This window comes from Hemiscyllium ocellatum, chromosome 16 (assembly GCF_020745735.1).
Source record: "Hemiscyllium ocellatum isolate sHemOce1 chromosome 16, sHemOce1.pat.X.cur, whole genome shotgun sequence".
Classification (NCBI taxonomy): Eukaryota; Metazoa; Chordata; class Chondrichthyes; order Orectolobiformes; family Hemiscylliidae; genus Hemiscyllium; species Hemiscyllium ocellatum.
Window position 1 is genome coordinate 57,177,549 of NC_083416.1, and position 19,231 is coordinate 57,196,779.

Genomic DNA, 19,231 nt, shown 5'->3' on the forward strand with positions numbered 1-19,231 from the left:
AGCCATTGCATATTCATTTCCAGTCCAATTTGTAGCAGATTTAACAACTTGCCTTACCCAATTGAAGTTGTTTTTAGATTAGATTCCCTACAGTGCGGAAACAGGCCCTTTGGCCCAACCAGTCCACACCGACCCTTCAAAGAGTAATCCACCCAGACCCATTTCCATTAGATTTTTAGATTAAGCTTTGTTTGACTGCAAGGTTAACTAGTGTGTAAACCTTAGTGAAATGTTTCATCTTTCAATGGTCTGATAAGTACTTGAAAATGTGGAAAGCCATTATGAATGGCTATAAATGTAAACAACTGATAATAGGCATATTACAATGAAGGGGGTAAATTTGTGCACATGTGTAAGCTGGTATTACTGTGACAGTACTATTGAAGGCTTACTTGTAATATATCAAAAAAATCCTAAAAAATCTCAGATTCTTTCTTCCCATATCCAAACCCAGCAAACTGTTTGACAAAGATAAAGTCTCACTCTCTCTCCCATTTACAGAGGAACCGCAATTATCCAAATAACAACTATCTGAATTAGATCTCCAGGTGCCGATAGAAACATTACATCAGATGTCTTTCCAACACTGATCATGTCTTTTGTTTACAGTAATTAAAAGTGAACTTGGCTTACTGAAATGCTGCTGAGAACAGTCCTGGACATTGATGGGAGCCCAGGCACAATCTCCAAATTTCTGCTCCCTCTCCCTCCCTCCCTCTCTTCCCACACTTTCCTTGGAGTTCTACACAGGGGTGTATCCTAAAATCCCCCCCTTCCCCAAATAACCTCTCCAACATTGTCCTGTACAAAGAAAAGGTGGAACCTGTCAAAAAGTTACAGTAAAAGGCTTTGTGTGTGCGCGCTATTTGGAGACTCACCTCCCAAAGGCAGCAGCAGTCTTACTGTTAGTGTCCGGTCCGGCTGCCCCAGGGCGGATGGGGAGGAACAGGGATGGGGGGTGGATGGTGGGGGCCGTTGTTGGGCGGGGTTCGGGGGGGGGGGGGGGTGGTGCTCATGCGCTGTGTGCTGCCTCACCTCCTGAACAGGGAGCAGATTTAAACAGAAAACTCTGAGCCCCAGAGGGCAGGCATTGAATCAATTAACTGAATAATCAGTTATCCGAACGAAATAGTGCCCGCCCATCTCGTTCAGATAATGGAGGTTCCTCTGTGTTTATCCATGTCACCCCTAGTCAAAGCTTGCTGTTTTCATATTGTGCTTCCCACTTGTTTCAGATGAGATAAGATACCTTGGCCGATCAAAATGGGTGAGATAATATCAACTAAGTTTCTTTGTTGCTGCAGCCAGGATAATTTACCAGTGGCCTCAGCCCCCACTTGCACAACTGCCATTTTAATTTTTAACTCAGATTTAACTTCAAAGGCCTAACAACATCAGGCCACAGGACTTACTGAGCTGTAGAAAATCTGGGGGCCTTTTCTTCCTAAACTCTATCACGCTCCGAGTACTGTGTACAGTTCTGGTCACCGTCCTATAGGACATTATTAAACTGGAGAAGGTGCTGAAAAGATTTAGGAGCATCTCACCGGGACTGGAGTTATGAGGAGAGGCTCGATCGGCTGAAATATAGGAGGTTGAGGGATAATCTTATAGAGATTTATAAAATCATGAGGGGCATATGTGAATAGCAAGGGTCTTTTTCCCCCCTGAGGGTAAGGGAGTTTAAAATTATAGGGCATAATTTTAAGGTGAGAGGAGAAAGATTTAAAAGGGACCCGAGGGGCAACTTCTTCACACAGCAGGTGGGTTATATATGGAATGAACTGCCTGAGGAAATGGTAGTTGCAGATACAGTTACAATATTTAAAAGATACTTTGACAGACAACATAAAAGGATTAGAGGGATATGGGCCAAACACAGGAAAATGGGACTAATTAGTTTGAGATACTGTGTCAGAATGGACAAGCTGGATCCAAGGGTCTGTATATGTGTTGTAGGACTCCATGGTGAAGGCTGAGGAATTTATCCTTAGGTAAGGGTTAGGAATTGTAGTCCATGGACAAAGACCTAGCTATACCTCTGACTGTCCTCTATCTGTACACCAATTTAATCTTAATTCAGCTATAAGTTTATCCATAATAAATTACAGAACCTTATTTTCCACTTGTCCATGCTGTTCCTCATCATCAAATGTATTTAACATATCTTCAAATTTTTATCTTCAAATCCATCCAGCATCTATTCTCATTTTACCTCTTGAGGAAGTGGTAACTTCGTGGTAATATCACTAGATCTGTAATCCAGAATCCCAAGCTAATGTTCTGGGAAAATAGTTTCTATTTGATTAAAGGCAGATGATGAAATATGAATTGACTAAAAATATGGAATTAAAAAGCTAGCCTAAATGGCAACTGTGTAACCATTGCCAATTGTCATGACAAAGTATCCTGATTCCCTAATGTGCAAAACAGCCACCCTTGCCTGGTCTGACGTATATGTGACCTTAGACTCACAGCAATGTGGGAGACTTCAACTGCCTTCTGGGTAATTAAGGATGGGCAATAAATCATGGCCTAACCAGTGTCAGCCACATCACATGAATGAATATAAAGTCTCATCTAGTCTTATGGACTCCCAAATCCGTCAAGTACTCCCATTCTAAACTTCTGTACATCCAAGCCACTAATGGTCAATAAAACAGTTTGTGTTTAAACCTGACCTGTCACTCATCATAATATGTCCCTGTCTCTCTTCTCACTTAATATTCAAATTTTTTTAAACAAAACTTTTGGTTACCTCTCTTAACTTGCACAAACTTACCATCCATTCCTTGATTCATTTTTAAAAACTATTTTATTTTTATTCACCCCTATATAAAAGACATTCAGGTATTCCTCTTCTTTAAATATTCTGTATAAATGCAAGTTGTTGTCTTGCAAATGTAAGTTGTTCACACATTCTGCAACACATACCAAACTGTGAATAATTACAGAGAGCTTACCTTATCATACATTCGATTTAGCAGTCTTGGAACAACAGGAAAAATGGTTGGATGAAGGGCCTTCATATCATCAGACAGCAGTCTAATATCACCTTGGAAGAAACCTATCCGGCCTCCGTGACATATTACGACAGACTGGAAGAAAATGAAATCATATATTTTTGTACAAATTGTTCAAAGAATTTCAAGTTAGCCGTGAGCAAATAGAATATTTGTAAGATGACCAAGAGGCTGTGGGATGCATTGGGTTAAGAATGATTATTGTATCATAAGATTTAGATTCGTAATGGAGAAGAGCAAGGAATAGTCCAAAGTTGAACTTCTAAATCTGATGAGGTTAACTTCAGTGGGATGAGTGGGATCTCGCTAGGATAAAATTAAAGCAAAGATTTATATGAAAATCTGCAAGGGAACAATGGCTCATCTTTAAAGGAGAAGATGTTAGTGATGAAGTGTGTAATTAATGTCAGTGCAGATTCAATGGGCCAAAGTGCCTTTTGTGCAGCATGAATCCATGTTTCAAGGAGGCAAGGCACATTCCAACAAGTGGGAAGAAGGTACAGCAATCAAAGCAAGAGCTCCTTGACTGACCAGGAGCTTGCTGCTTTGGTGTGTGGTGGAAGCACATATGATCAAAAATTTCAAAAGGAAATTTTGATGGAGACTTGTTGGAAATGGATGTGCCAAACTATAGAGATAAGCAGTGAAACACTGGATTACAGAGTTGTTACAGATTTATTTTTTCATGGAATGTTGATGTCACTAACAAGGCCAGCATTTAATTTGAATTGTTTTGATTTATTAACCATGAGTACAGAGTTACAGTGAAAAGTGTCATCTTAGGTGCTTTACAGGCAGATTGTACTGTACAAGCATGTCTGGGCAACTGAACAGAGTGCAGGATAGTGTTACAACTGTCAAGAAGGTGCAGATAGAAATCAACATTGAGATTTAAGAGTTCCATTCAGAAGTCTAATAATTGGTCAGAGAAAAGTGGGTCTGTGTGGGTTGCTCTTTGGAGAGTCGGTATGGACTGGTTAGGCCGAATGGCCTAATTCCACACTGTAGGGAATCTAATCTAACAGCATTATCTGAATCTGTTCATAAGTGTATTCAAACATTGATATCTTCTGCCCAACAGAACAAGGTGGAAGAGATGATCTGGGAGTGGGAGGGGTCCTTGATTATTTGTTTTTTTGATGCAGCAGGAAGGATAGATGAAGTCAATGAATGGAAGGCTGGTTTGCATGATGGACTGCGCTGTGTTCACAACTCTGCTGTTTCTGGCGTTCTTGGGGTCAGCAGTTGCCATACTATGCCATGATGCATCCAGAGAGAAGGCTTTCTATGGTGATTCTACAAATATTCATAAGAGTCTTTATGGACATACTGAATTTTTTTAGCCTCCTGAGGGAAAAAAAAGGGTGATGTTGTGCCTTCTTGACTGTCGTGCGTCAATGTGGGTGTGATCTTCACCCCCAGGAACTTTATGCTCTCGACCATCTCCACCCTCAGCATCATTAATGCAAACAGAGATGTGCCCTCCACTCTGCGTCAATTTGTTGTCCATTCCTTACTGCCTGTCAACAGAGTAGCTTGCTAAGCATTTACAGAGAACGCTTCAGAATCAACCTCATTGATTAGATTAGATTACTTACAGTGTGGAAACAGGCTCTTTGGCCCAACAAGTCCAAACCGGCCCTCTGTGGGAGGAAATTAAGCACCCAGAGGAAATCCATGCAGACACAGGGAAATGTGCAAACTCCACACAGACAGTTGCCTGAGGCAGGAATTGAACCCTGGTCTCTGGCGCTGTGAGGCAGTAGTGGCTTTGGGTTGGGAGCATATGTAAGTCAGACCAAATAAAGACAGCAGCTTTTCTTCACAAAAGAACATTAGCAGAATGAATTTTTATGCCAATTGATGATTGTTTTATGGAACCATTACTGTGACTATTTTCATTTTCTAGATTTATCAATTGAAGAATTTAAATTCCATTCCCCAGAGCTTAGCCTCTGGATTACTCATCCAGTGACATAAACACAATGTTATCTCCTCCAAAGTTGATGGGCTAAATTATCTTCCTTCTCCACCATTATACCTTCTTATGGCTTCAGGGTATGAAAGAAATCCCCCAACAGACTCATATCAAATATGCATTTTATGCATGTTAAAACTGCATCATCAAATTCTTCTGCTGAGATTGCGTGTGTGTATTTTCATATGTGCATGTCAGAGTTATACAGCACGGAAACAGACCTTTTGGTCCAATTTGCCCAAGCTGACCAGATATCCTAGATTAATCCAGTCCCATTTGTCAGCATTTGTCTGAAATCCTTCTAAACCCTTTCTATTCATGTACCCATCCAAATGCCTTTTAAAATGTTGTAACTGTACCAGCCACCAGCACTTCCTCTAGCAGCATATTTCATACACAAAACATCCTCTGTGTTAAAAAGTTGTCCCCTTTTCAAATTGTTCTCGTCTCAGCTTAAAACTATGCCCTCTAATTGTGGATTCCCCTATCCTGGGAAAAAGATCTTGGCCATTCACCTTATTCATGCCACTCATGATTTATAAGGAGCCTCAGCCTCCCACACTTCAGGGAAAACAGTCCCAGCCTATTCAGCCTCTCACTATAGCTCAAACCCTCCAACCCTGGCAACAAAATGGCAGTCAATTTTAATAATAATGTTCTGTATTTGGAATTCTTGTACCTTTTTAAACCCTTCAAACTCTCTGCCTTTTCCAAAGATGGGCCGGTGATATCAGTTTTAGCCACTGACTGAGCTGATGCAACAGCTTCACACCATTGATCAATTAACTTATCAGAAATGCCTCCTCCCACCCTACCAGATACAAACCAAAGGCTTATCTGGGAGCTAATGACATTTCTTCTAGATATTTTTTGAAGAATGACTCTCCTTTTGAAATCCCCTCTACAGCTGTGGAAAGCAAACTAGAGCGTGGGACATGGGAATAGTTTAGGAACATTTGGATACTGTTACTGGAAAACTAAAACATCCGATATTCTGGACAGGTAATTACAAAAATGGAGTGAAAAACCATTTTCATTCAAAACTGTTGTGTCAGCGCATTAAATTGCGCTCAGCATTGATAATTAAGGAAAAAGATGCATCAACCCACACAATTTTGAAATGACTTTGAACTTAACTATGTACAACAACATTGATCAAGAACACTGCATCACAGGATCTCAAGCAATGTTTTTAAATTGCACTCAGTGAGATGGAAATGAAAGAAATTTAAAAGCTTTAAAACTGTCAGCAAATATATTATCAGTGGCCACAATGTGATATGATTATAATCATTAAATTCAGATATGTTCTGTTATTGGAAATCTATACTGATCTTTACCAGTGTTTTATTGAAAGCATAAAGACAGGGAGAACAGCAAATAAATGCACACACTTTAGATGTGAAGTAAAGTGGCAGATGTTTCTTTGCTGCCTGTACCATTCTTACCTGTACCATTCTTTCAAACATGTGTGCTAATGGCAAGTAGGAAATATGTACATCAGCAGATGTAGGCAACCATTGGCTCTGTAAAACATAATAAGTGGCATAAGATGGTGAGGTAGACTCTTACCTGGATAACTCTCTCAAACATGTGAGCCAGAGGCAAGAAGGAAATAAGGACATCATCCTGTCTTGGAAAGATCACTTTCTGCAGAGGGTATGAAGGAATATGAGACAGAGAGGAGAATATACTAACAGAGAGAGACACAAAGAGAAAGTTATAACAGAAGAGAAAATGGTGTGAAGCAGACATGAATTAAAGAGACTTGTTATCTCACAGGTATGTGGAGAGCACAAAAAGGTGGTTATGCTGTCATTTCAACAGATTCATCACAACAAACTCTACAGCGGCAAATTGGACTAATTCAGCTCAGATAAAAAAAAGGTCAACATGAAAAAATTATTGCTGTTTCTTTACACAGATTATGCCTAATCTGCTGAATGACTCCAACATTCTCTGTTTTTAATATTAGATTCAAGTATCTTTGACACTGCGGCATTTGTAAAAAAAAACTTTTGAAATTTAAATTGTTGTCTATTTTTTATGCCCAACTTCTTCATAACATGTGTTGTTACTTTGATTCCTGGCCAACAAGCTGTTGTCAAGCATCTGTTAATGTTCTTTGCAACTAATTGATATAAAACTGACTTGTCAATCTATTTTGCCTTAATGTTGCAAAGTTTTTTCTGTGGTCAAATTCATGACCCACCACAAAGTGAATTGCATGAAGAGCTGTGTCAATTCATATAGTGCAATTTCCGTCAACAGTTTTAATTTTCTTGACTCTTTAATTTCTGCGGCCACCTGTAATATTGTATTTTCAAACTGACTTCTGTCTAAGCTGTGAATTTGTAGTGAATTGACAGCACAACATAGTTAAACATTGGGAACACTGTGACATTGTTCCTTTAAGAGTAAACAGTGCAACATTATATTAAAGAAATAATATGTGCAAAATTAGTGCACGTTATGAGCATCATTATATCAGCATCAGCTTTTTAAAAAAATATTTAATTAGTACATTGACGAGAGAAAACAATTTCAAAATAATATTTGAAAAACATGTTTTTATTCTATTTGCCTTCTTTCTCATTAGGTTGTACCTGTATCATACTTAATTTCTTTCAGTGAAATAAAAGACAAGTAACCTATTCCCAAGCTCTGCCAAAGCCTACTGGTCAGCCAGTGACTAGAAAATGTGTAAGAAAACTTTACCTCTGTTCTTGGATTATTTGTTTTTTTTTAAAATCATGTTTTGTACATCCCATGTTCACATTGTAACAAATTGCAGCTCGGAACAGTTATAGATAAAGCAATGTGTCTCAAAACTGATGACTGACAGGAGCACAAATTACCTACAGCATGTTCCAGCACCACCCTAATCTAGACTCAGGTTGTACCAATCATCAAGTCTCAGATCACCAACGCTGAATTCACTGGGACATTATTAACCATAGACAAAGCACAGTTTCTCCTTCTCTTGATGTGGAGAAAAGTGTCTGATGTCTGCTTAATTCCTCCATCAGATCCTTTTCAATTGTGGAAAAAGTGAGAAGGTTACAGCCCATACCTCATCATTCTACGTTGCAATACATACTGCTGGATTCAGAACAATTCTACTTGGAGTGCATGTAGCTAAAGTATGCTTTTAAAATTGCTAAATTCTCGTAATAAATTAAATGCAAAATGAGTAATACATTCTATTTTCTGCATCCACTTTCTCCAAAACTCTGAGCTAAATTGTGAGATAAACTGCTTCAGTTCTCCTCAGGTACAAAAGCATTATCAAATATTCACACTTTAAATGGCAAACTTTCAGCAGAGTGAGAGAGTGTAAGAGCAGAGCTTTTAAAACTTCACACTTAATGTGACCCCGGAGTCAAAATTGGAGTGTTACCTAGGAGGGATGTGATTTGGGGGATTAAGCTGCAGGGGTAGAAATATTTTTTTAAAAAACTAAATCAGATGTATACCATTTTGCATTTTGTTGCTCTCAGCTATTACAGCTCACAGTTCATGATATTAGGCCACACCTAATATCCCAGTCTCCATTTTACTGTCATCACTGCTATTTTAGGAGTTCACAACTCCAATTACTAGTTGATATTGAGCTACAGTTTGGAGAACCCTGCATCAGATACTGCTTAATTTGCAACACCACATCACTGGACTCACGTCACATTTCTAGGCTCCAACCTCAAACTCACACCTCTCAGCTTGCACACATTGCAATGGCAATCACATAACTCATGCAGATTCCATCACACCTATTGACACTTGCCCCTCTCTTTTGCAGAACAAAGTGGCACACAAAGAGATAAGTGAGTCTACATGTCTTGGTTCCCATGGAAGGGAGGATACAATGCTAGCCATTATTAGGATTGGCATTGTTTGGGCCATAGCAAATGGACTGGCTAAAACTATTGAAAGTGACGGTATCCTCCTACTGAATCCTCGTATTTGCATCCCACTTTCCCCTCATGACATTATCTCCTGATTTACAAATGGTGCTAACCATGCACCACTTACCCTCTATCCACCACCATCAACCCCTACTCAAACCCTGCCCCTACAAACATACCATTGTGCCTTCCTGTTTTGAGATACCCAAGAGGTGAAATCTGACCAGGCAGTGGAGGAACAATAAAAAGCCAGTAATGATGCAGGCACAATCTCATTTGATTTCCCATTTACAGCCATCAGTTCAGGAACTGACACTGTAATTTAGAGGCAAGTGTAGAGGTGGGATTTGCTTGTGGCAAAACACTGCATGGAGTTGGTTTCAGGTCAGTATAAGGGACAGTGTGTTTTCAATGCAGAGGAATCACATGAGCATTTTCATTGGACATCCTTCAGTCAAAACATCTGCAAAAGCAAACTGCTTATTACTTTCAGCACCCACCTAGAAAGCCTAGAGTCAACGTTAAAGGAGCATGGAGGCAACCAGCACCAACTTGATGCAAGACTTTGAAAAGACAATTCTTTCCAGCATAGAAATGGCAACCAATGTATTTGAACCAATGATATGGCATCTAAATGGCTAACGTCACAGATTCCATTGTAGACTACAAGTAGCCATCTGAATGCTACAGTGAAATTTTAAACTGCTACCGTCATCACAGCATGCAAACTGACATGCAGTACAGCAATCTGTTCTGCACTGGATTACCAGGATTTGAGGGCCATCACAATGTGGATTCTGTAGTACCTACACTGAGTGTGAATCTCTGATCCTCTCTGCATGAAATGGTAGATAAGGGGGCACTGGCACCCTGCTTTGCAGACAGAGACCTGGATATCCTGGTGGACGACTGTTTCTGTGGAGGGCCATCTTCTTCTCCTGAGATTGGTAGAGAAGGCCACAATATCAGACCCTGCCAGCCTGCTCAGAGGTTGTCACTTGGTCAGTGTGGTCTCAAATGGTACAGAGAAACACCCAGCAGTGAGTGACTTTCTCTGCTTCACCATGCTAAATGCCACCATCTTCTCTCTGGTACCTCTGTCTGCCATTGTACTGACCAGCTACCAAAGGTCATGATCTTACCACTGCATGCAACATCTCCCCTCACTCACTCTTAGTCACCTCCATATCAGACTACCAACTCTGCATAGCCTCTGAGTTGCATACTCACTCACTTGGGAAACCTCACCATCTCTCCCCACTTGCACCACCACTAACAGCTGTGCCACTGCTTTAAGCTCTCAATCCATCACTTTCTCTCATTCCAGGAGAAAAATAGCCCATAATAAGGCTGAAAGAAAGAGTCAGTCAAAGATGTGTGGTGGGGCTCCTGACATTTGGTTCCTCTCCCTCTTTGAAGAAAAGGTCTTGGCACTCACTGGCAAGGACTGGGACCAGTACTATGGTGATGCCAAAACATGGTCCTAGTAACCAAGAAGGAAGCACTGTCCATCACTGTGCTACTCTCCCATAACTGCTTCCCCCCCCCCACCCCGCTTCAGTAAATATATTGCCGCAAAGTATACCCATTGTTTATGGTGCACTTTCTCTCTTTGTCTCCTGCAAGCACAATTGGTATTAGTACATTCTTCATGATCAAGTGGACAGTCCACAAGACCTGCTCCACCTCTGAGAAAGAGGACACAGATGCTACAGAGGATTCACTGGCAAGGCTAGATTAGCGTCAGTAACATCTGCTAGTCATCACATCACCTCTCCGTCTCTGCAGAAGAAACATCCAGGTCAGCAGCAGTCCAAGGACTGTGGGCGACTAGTTATCTGCTCAGTCCCAGGTAGGAGCCAACCCATGCGATCAGCAGTTCATGACCTCATCCAAATGCACATGCAGACACAGCAGCAGGCAGGTTTGTCAGGGACACTGGGCAAATGGACACAAAGTTCGTGGTCACCACCATAGAGTGCCAAATCTAGCACCTTTAAGTCTGTTGGGCTTGCTCACAGATCCGCACTCCATCACTCTAGCAAATGAAGAGGGGACAGGGGGAGCAGGGAGGGGACAGGATGGTGACCGTCTGCAGCTAGCCAGAGGAAGAAACACAAACACACACCTCCAGAAGCATCTTCTGCGTGTACTTCAGAGATGACCAGGGTTTCCATCTTTTCCCTGCTGTGCCAACCTCAGCTGGAGAGATCGAACTGAAAAGGTGCCTTCAGACAGCCCACACAGCATTTCTGCATTCTCAAAAGCCCCTGGGGTTGCCAGGCACCTCCCTGGCACACCACTCCAAACCAGAACCCCTCCTCACTTGTCCCAATAGTGAGAGCCTCCCAAAAGCAACTTGGGGGAGTGCAGCAGAATACAGTTTCAGTTTTGGCAATGGTATCCTGCAACTCGACATCACCTTCTCAGGGGATGACTCACCAATGCAAATGAGGCCGTGAAGATAAAATTTTCCTGGTACCATGTTGCTAAGGAGCAACGGTATACTCCCTGCCTTGGCTTATTTCTGAATACCTGCCATGTTGAGCTAAAATAAAGGAATTGTCATTCAATGTCAAGGGAGAATCTAGAATGACAAGGACGGCAGCTACATGGGAACACCACTACCTGCAAGTTCCTCTCCAAGCCACTCACCATCCAGACTTGGAAATATATTGTTATTCCATCACTATCACTAGCTCAAGGTCCTGGAGTTCCCTCCCTAATGGCATTGTAGGTCAACCCACAGCAGGTGGACTGCAGCGGTTCAAGAGGGCAGCTCACCACCACCTTCTCAAGGGCAACTAGGCATGGGCAATAAATGCTGGTCCAGCCAACGATGCCCATATCCCATAAATGATTTTTTAAAAATGTACAGCAGATTGTGGGTACTTTGTGAATCGCTGGTCAGTACCATCAAAACAGAAGGGGTGGTAAATTGGGAAAACAGACAACTGGTAGGTCCAAAAACTCAAGTTGCTAGAAAAGCTCAGCAGGTCTAGCAGCATCTGTGAATAGAAATCAGAATGAATGTTGAGTCTAGTAACCCTTCCTCAGAATCAGACCCGAAACATTAATTCTGATTTCTTTTCACAAACACTGCCAAACTTGCTGACTTTTCCAGCAACTTCCGTTGTTGTTTCTGATTTACAGCATCTGTAGTTATTTCAGTTTTTACTTAACTGGTAGGTCCATATTGATCATAATTAATGCTATGGCAAATAACACCACATATACTTTTGTTTTAATTAACATGAGTACAGTTTTGGAAGCAATATCAGAAAAAAATGAAATACATTTTTCTTTGAAATATTACCCATTGCTTGTTATTCACAATCACATTTTACTTGGCATTGGTGCTGAATGTTATCACTGTCAGGTAGGGCACAGTGTTGCTGTTCTAACAATAGTTTTAAACTGTATTATTCACTGCTTCCTTGAACTGATTATTCAGACACATAAAATGTTACAATAATGGTCTTCTCATGTCGAACATTAGAAAACAACTAACTGTGTATTAATAAGTTAGGGAAGTGATTTTAAAGGCACTAATCTTACCCAAGTTCAAACATTTCTCTTCTGCTTTTGATTATATTGTGGTCCTCTGAATTATCTGGTCAGCTTGCTGTTTAGGGATCACTCTTTACTATCCATTTTACCCTCTTTCTTCAGGGTTTTTGGGCCCAGTATCACTCCTCGCTGACAAGGCCATCAAGATGATTACTTTCTGGACTAAGCAAAGCTTTTTTAGAGTAAGACACTATGAACCCTGATTTAATGAGGATTGTAAGGGAGTGTGCTGGCATACCTAAAAATGAAAATAACAACCTGATGAATCTATAATACGTGTATGCTAAATAGTGGAAGTAGCACACAGAAATAAATGATTTTGCAACCAATGGATCATCAAAAGATTAAGTTACCATAGTCTTATCAGATCATAGGGCTGTTCTCTCGTTAGAGGGAGGTGACTGGAGATGGTTTAACTAGAGGGTCACCACGCCTCAGGTGAGGGGAGAGTTTGAGAAGGAGTGTTGTGTTAACCTCAGTCAATGCAGGAACTGAACCTATACTGTCGGCAGCACTTTGAATCACAAATCACAACTGAGCAACAACTAACATGAGATGGAGGCTCAAAATAATGATGCTCGAGTATAAAAACAAGATGGAAGAATCTGTAATGATTTAAATCAGAAGATCTAAACGTATGATTTATCGAAGGCCTGCAGCACCAAAGATGCCATCCTTCTTCCAATTCATTGCGTGTAATGTAACAAAATGGTTAAAAGGTGTTGGATACAACAAAAGACTGACAACATCCCAGCAATAGTCTTGAAGATCTGTGCTACAGAATTAGCCATGCCATTGGTCAGGCTGACCCACTGCAGCTACAACACTGGCAGGTGCCCAGTATGGAAATTTGCCAAGAATTGCCTTGTCCACAAAAAGGAAAAATCCATTCTTTCAACTGCCATCCCATTAGCCTCCTCTTGATCACAGACAAGTGGAAGGGATCATTGACAGGGCTGGCAAGCAGCATTTACTCAGTCATGAATTGCTCACGGATGCTCAATTTGGTTTCTGCAGGGGCATTTGGCTCTTGACCTCATTACGGGCTTGATTAAAAAAAAATGACCAAATAAAAAAAATTATTGCGTTTCAGAAGCAAGGCGAAAGTCCTTGATATAAAGACAGCTTTTGACTGAGTATGGTACCAATGAACAAAAGTCAGTTATCTCAATTCTACAACATTGATGTAGGGATTCTTCATTTTTTTTGTTTAATTAACCTGTTGAGAGATGTTATAAACAGCTCCTCTGAGCAGGAGGGACTCGAACCTGGGCCACTTGGTTGTTCAGCTTTTCAGGGTAGTATCCGGTGAAGTGTTGGTGGTATGTCCTGCCTCTCTATTTACAGGTCTTGGTTTCTTAAGGTGGGTGATGTCGTTTCTGGTTCTTTTTTTCAAGGGAAGGTAGATAGGATCTAAATCAATGTATATATTGATGGAGTTCTGGTTAGAATCCCATGCCTCTAAGAATTGTCGTGCATGTCCTTGTTTTGCCTGTTCTAGGATGTGTGTGTTGTCCCAGTCAAAGTGGTATCCTTCTGTCTGTAAGTACGGAAATGAGTACTAGTGGGTCATGTCTTTTGGTGGCTAGTTGGTGTTAGGTGTATCCTGGTGGCTAGTTTTCTGCTAGTTTTTCCGATGTAGTGTTTTTTTCAGTTCTTGCATGGTCTCTTGTAAATGACATTAGATTTGCTGATATAGCTATTGGATCCTTTAGTTTCATTAGTCACTGTTTAAGTGTGTTGGTAGGTTTGTGAGCTACCATGATGCTAGGGGACCTGAGTAGCCTGGAAGTCATTTCTGATATGTCCTTGATGTCAGGTAATGTAGCTATAGCTTCTGTTTATGTTGTGTACGCATGTTCGGGTTTGTTTCCGAGGAATAGGCAGATTGTGTTTATAGAGTATCTGTTTTCCTAGAAAACATTTTATAGATATTTTTCTTCTGTTTTTGTAGTTCTTGGGTGATACAGTGTCCCAAACAGTGGACACAACGCAACCAAAAACTATAGCCACATTACCTTAAATCAAGCAAATCTAATGTCATGTACAAGATACCATGCAAGAGGACTTGTTGGGCTGAAGGGCCTGTTTCCACACTGTAGTGATTGTAACCTAATCTATAATCTAATCTAATATAAGCCACGATTCAGTGTAATCGCCACTTGTGCAACATCCGATCAAATACTTTTTAGGGGGGCACGTTGGCACAGCAGTTAGCACTGCTGCCTCACAGCACCAGAAACCTGGGTTCAATTCCTGCCTCAGGCAACTGTCTGTGTGGAGTTTCCCAGTGTCTGCATGGGTTTCCTCCGGGTGCTCCGGTTTCCTCCCACAGTCCAAAAATGTTCAGCTTAGGCGAATTGGCCATGCTAAATTGCCCGTAGTGTTAGATGAAGGGGTAAAGTAGGAGAATGGGTCTGGGTGGGTTGCCCTTCAGAGGGTCGATGTGGACTTGCTGGGCCAAAGGGCCTGTTTCCACACTGTAAGTAATCTAATCTAATCTGAACTGTAAAGAACACTACAAACAAGCAGGACACTTGTCACCAGAATACACAAACACCAACAAGCCACCAAAAGGCATGACCCACTATCACTAGTTTCTGTACATACAGACAGAGAAATTTACCACTTTGACTGGGACAACACACATATCCTACGACAGGCAAAACAAAGACATGCACGAGAATCCTTAGAAGCATGGCATTTTAACTTGAACTCCATCAATAAACACATCGATTTGGATCCTATCTACCTTCCCTTGAAAAAAAATAGAAAATGACAACACCCACCTTAAGAAACCAAGACTTATGAATAGAGAGGCCCAACATACCAGCGCTTCACTGGATACTCTCATTGATAATGTTACCTAGTATGGTGACAAAACATCTGAAAACTAATCTTCCAGCTCAGATTAACACACTTTGACTGAACTGGTTTAACTGACAAGATGAATTTCTGAAGAAATGATCAGTTGTATTACTGTAATAACTCCAAGTATATGGGTTATCAACAATGTTCCTTCGAAGCTGTACAGTTTCCGTGGCAGGAGATATTAGAGGAAACATTGATAAGATACTTTCCACATTCTCCCACCTTATTCTCTGGTGCTTGGACACTATGGCACTATTCATACCTAATTGAGCAAATATATTTATACATTTTCAGCAAGTTTGATATAAGCTCAGACCGGTGTTATGTTGCAAATTGCCTTCCTCCTTTAGCAAATTTACTGACCTATATATCTGCTAACTCAAAAACGTGAAACACCCAACCTATCAATCTTATAGGAACCTGTTCATCACTGGAGTACCTCATTACAAGATGATCTATCACTTTCTCAGGAAACCACTAATGGCCAAACATGTTGCCTTTCTACGGTCTCTCTCTTTCGAAAAAAAAAGTTAAAGTCATCGATTAAACAATACACAACATAAATCCGTATCACATCTTTCTAACAGAATATTATTGAGTTAACAGGAGTAAATGTAGGGCTGGTAGGAAAATTAGATATGGCTCTTGGTTAATAGGAAACAAAATTCAAAGCAAACAGTGAGATTTTTCATTTCATGGAAATCTAGCATAATTAATATAAGTACTCTCATGGTCATTATACACTGATTTACTATATATAAAAAAAACTTAAAATTGAATAGCCCAACCTCATACCAACTTTATTTAAGTTGAAGGTTCAGGAAAAGGGGGCAGCCTAAGCACCTTCTAGCCTTTCTCATCCTTAGTCAAAAAAAGGATGAGAAAGGTTAGAAAACGGCATAACAGAGGAGGAGAAAAAAATTTCATGCTGGATCATCAATAAAATAATGAAGGGGTCATCAACAGTGCTCTCAACCGGTTTGCTGATGTTCAGTTTAGGTTCAACCAGAGTCACTCTGCTCCTGACCTCATTACAGCTTAGCTTCAAAGAGCCGAATTACAGGGTAAGAATTAATGTACTTGACACCAAGGCCACGTTTGACCAAGTATGCGATCAAGGAGCCTTAGCAAAACGGGAATCGGGGGAAAAACTCTGCTGGTTGGAGCTGTACTTGGCACAAAGGAATATGATTGTGGTTGATGGAGATCAGTCATCTCAGCTCCAGGATATTTCTGCAGGAGTCCCTCATGGTTATGTGCTAGGCCCAGACATCTTCAACTGCTTCATCAATGAACTTCCCTCAACTGCAAGGTCAGAAGTGGGAATTTTCCGATGATTGGCCAATGTTTACCACCAATCCCAAATCTTGAGATACTGAAGCAGCCCGTGTCCGTGATCTACACAATATTCAAGCTCGGGTGAAAAATGGCAAGCAAAGTTCATACCACACAATAACCAGGCAATGACCAGCTCCAACGAGAGAGAATCTAGCCATCATTCCTGGATATTCAATGGTGTCATCATCACAAAATCAGTGACTATTAACAGCCTGGGGTTATCACTGACCAGAAACTGAACTGTACTAACCACATATGTACAGCGGTTAAAAGAGCAGGTCAAAGATTAAGATACCTGCAAGTAACTCACCTCCTTATTCCCAAATACTGTCAACTATCTATAAGACAGAAGTGAAGAATATGACACAATGCTCATTATTTGTCTGGATGAATAACTCCAGCAACAAGGAACTTTACACCATCCAGGACAAGGCAATCACATCCACAAATTTTCACTGTCTCCAGAAATCAACACTCAGTAGTAGCAATGCATATCACTGACAAGATCCTTAGACAGCACCTTCCAAACTCATTGTGTTGTCATTTGGAAGGACAAGAGCAGCAGTTACATGGGAACACCACCACCTGAAAATTGACCTCCAAGCCACTCACCATGCTTACTTGGCAATATATTGCTGTTTCTTCAAATGTCACTGGGTTAAAATCCTTGAAGCCCTTCCCTAACCACATGGTGGGTTTATCTACAGTACATAGACTCCAGCGGTTTAAGAAGGCAGCTCACCATCACCTTCTCAAAGGCAAGTAGGAATGGACAAGAAACATTGGACAAGCCAGCTACACAACATTCAATGAACAAAATAAATATCTTTCTTGTACTCCTGAAACTTCATGAAAGGTAAGAAATTGAGTGAAAAATTGTGCTCATTGATGGCTTTTTTTTGCATGCAATGAATGGTTTTGGGTCTCTAAAATAGCACGATGTATGCACACACTGCTGGTGCCACTGACATGGACTATCCTATTGGTGATGGTTTTAGAGCATGTGCACTGAACAACCACTGGAAGTATGCAGATCAGACTAATCATGATGTCAGTAAATCTAAAATAGTAAACTGATGCCTTGTTTTGCGATTTACATATGAAAGAACTGAAATTAACATGGTCATTCTAACAGATGAGAGACTTAAAATCTTTTTCAATATATAATTTCAGTTACATCACACTGTAAAAGTTTGCTATAAAATTCTGTGTCTTACAATCTTATACGTCACAACCACCTGATGAAGGAACAGCACTCCGAAAGTTAGTGCTTCCCATTAAACCTGTTGGACTATAACCTGCTGTTGTGTGATTTTTTAACTCTGTACACCCCAGTCCAACACCAGCATCTCCAAATGATGCCTAGATCGCAATTGTGAAGCACAATACTCCAAATATTACTCTCTCTTAACACCTGGATCAGTAATATTTATTGCAATGATAAATTACAGGTTAGTTTCTAGTTATTGTCTTCTGGCTGTTACTCTAATTTTAGAAATGTTTGCTGCTTCATATTATTATTATTTAAAGTTAGAAATGTATACAGGGCAGTGTGGCAGTTACTAGAGTACAGCTTGTTAATTTCAATGTTTTAGGAAGTTATTCCCTCAAATAAAACAGGATTAGAAGGAGGAATAGAAGCCATATGGCTTTAAGAAAGGGAGGAATTTGGAAGAGGAAGAGGAAGAGGAGAAGTGCTCTAAGCAGCAAATCAGATCCATTCCAGGCTTTCAGGAAGTAATTCTCTTAACTGGACATCAGCAAAGGACAAATGTGAAATATTTGCATTTTAATCCTCACTGACATTTCTGTTGTAACTTTAACATTACCAGTTGATGATGGAGTTGACCATAATGGGCCGGCTGGAGTGGGAAAGTTTAGTGATAGTTTGCAGTATGCAGATCACTCCATGATAAGGCCAGTTACCAAGGTTCTCCACTTAATGAGAGTTAATTGTTTTTTTCTTATTCTTGGATTTGCAGGCTTTCCATGGTGCAGGATGTCACTGAATGTGCACACGTTTGATGGTGCTACATGTCAACACTACCCTATTCTTGGATTCCACTCCCTCGATATCTAGCTGGTGGGTGACCATTTGTGCCAAAACATGCTCAATATCCAGTCACCTGTCAGTTCATTGTGTATCAGTTCACTATGCCTCTAAATTTCTGTTACATACTTCACAACTTTGCCATGACGAACTGATAGCTTTTCCCATCAGCTATATATAGCTGGGCAGCAGAAGCATGAGAAGGAAGGAGAGGACAGGGAGAAGCTGAAGGGTGTTGATAATCTGCACAATGCCTGATGACAGAAATATCAAGCCTTGCACCAAGCTCAAGGTCTACAGGTCAGCAGTGTTATCCATCTTTCTGTATGTAGAGACATGGACAACGTCCATCTCAAATCCTGGGGAAACATCGCCGGTAAAATCCAATAGCAGGATAGATGCTCCAGTAGCAGTGTCCTCTCTCAGCTCTCTCAGGTTGACATCCCCAGTATCAAGGCACTGATTAATGTTAAGCAGCTACACTGAGTGGGCCACA

At 40.7% G+C, this 19,231-nt stretch overlaps 1 protein-coding gene across 7 annotated transcripts in view; it reads right to left on the minus strand.

The window, feature by feature from the left end:
• Window positions 1–19,231, minus strand: part of LOC132823222 (long-chain-fatty-acid--CoA ligase 6-like) — a 100,465-nt gene that overhangs the window by 44,118 nt on the left and 37,116 nt on the right. For 4 of the 7 annotated variants that reach the window (XM_060836843.1, XM_060836847.1, XM_060836846.1 and 1 more), the window contains 2 exons: window positions 6,574–6,651; window positions 2,964–3,098 (listed from right to left, as the gene is read on the minus strand). In XM_060836843.1, coding sequence (XP_060692826.1) covers window positions 2,964–3,098; window positions 6,574–6,651 — 213 coding nt within the window. Of the gene's footprint in view, window positions 1–2,963; window positions 3,099–6,449; window positions 6,528–6,573; window positions 6,652–19,231 lie in introns of all 7 variants that reach the window. The other 3 variants (XM_060836845.1, XM_060836844.1, XM_060836842.1) reach the window with 2 other exon arrangements.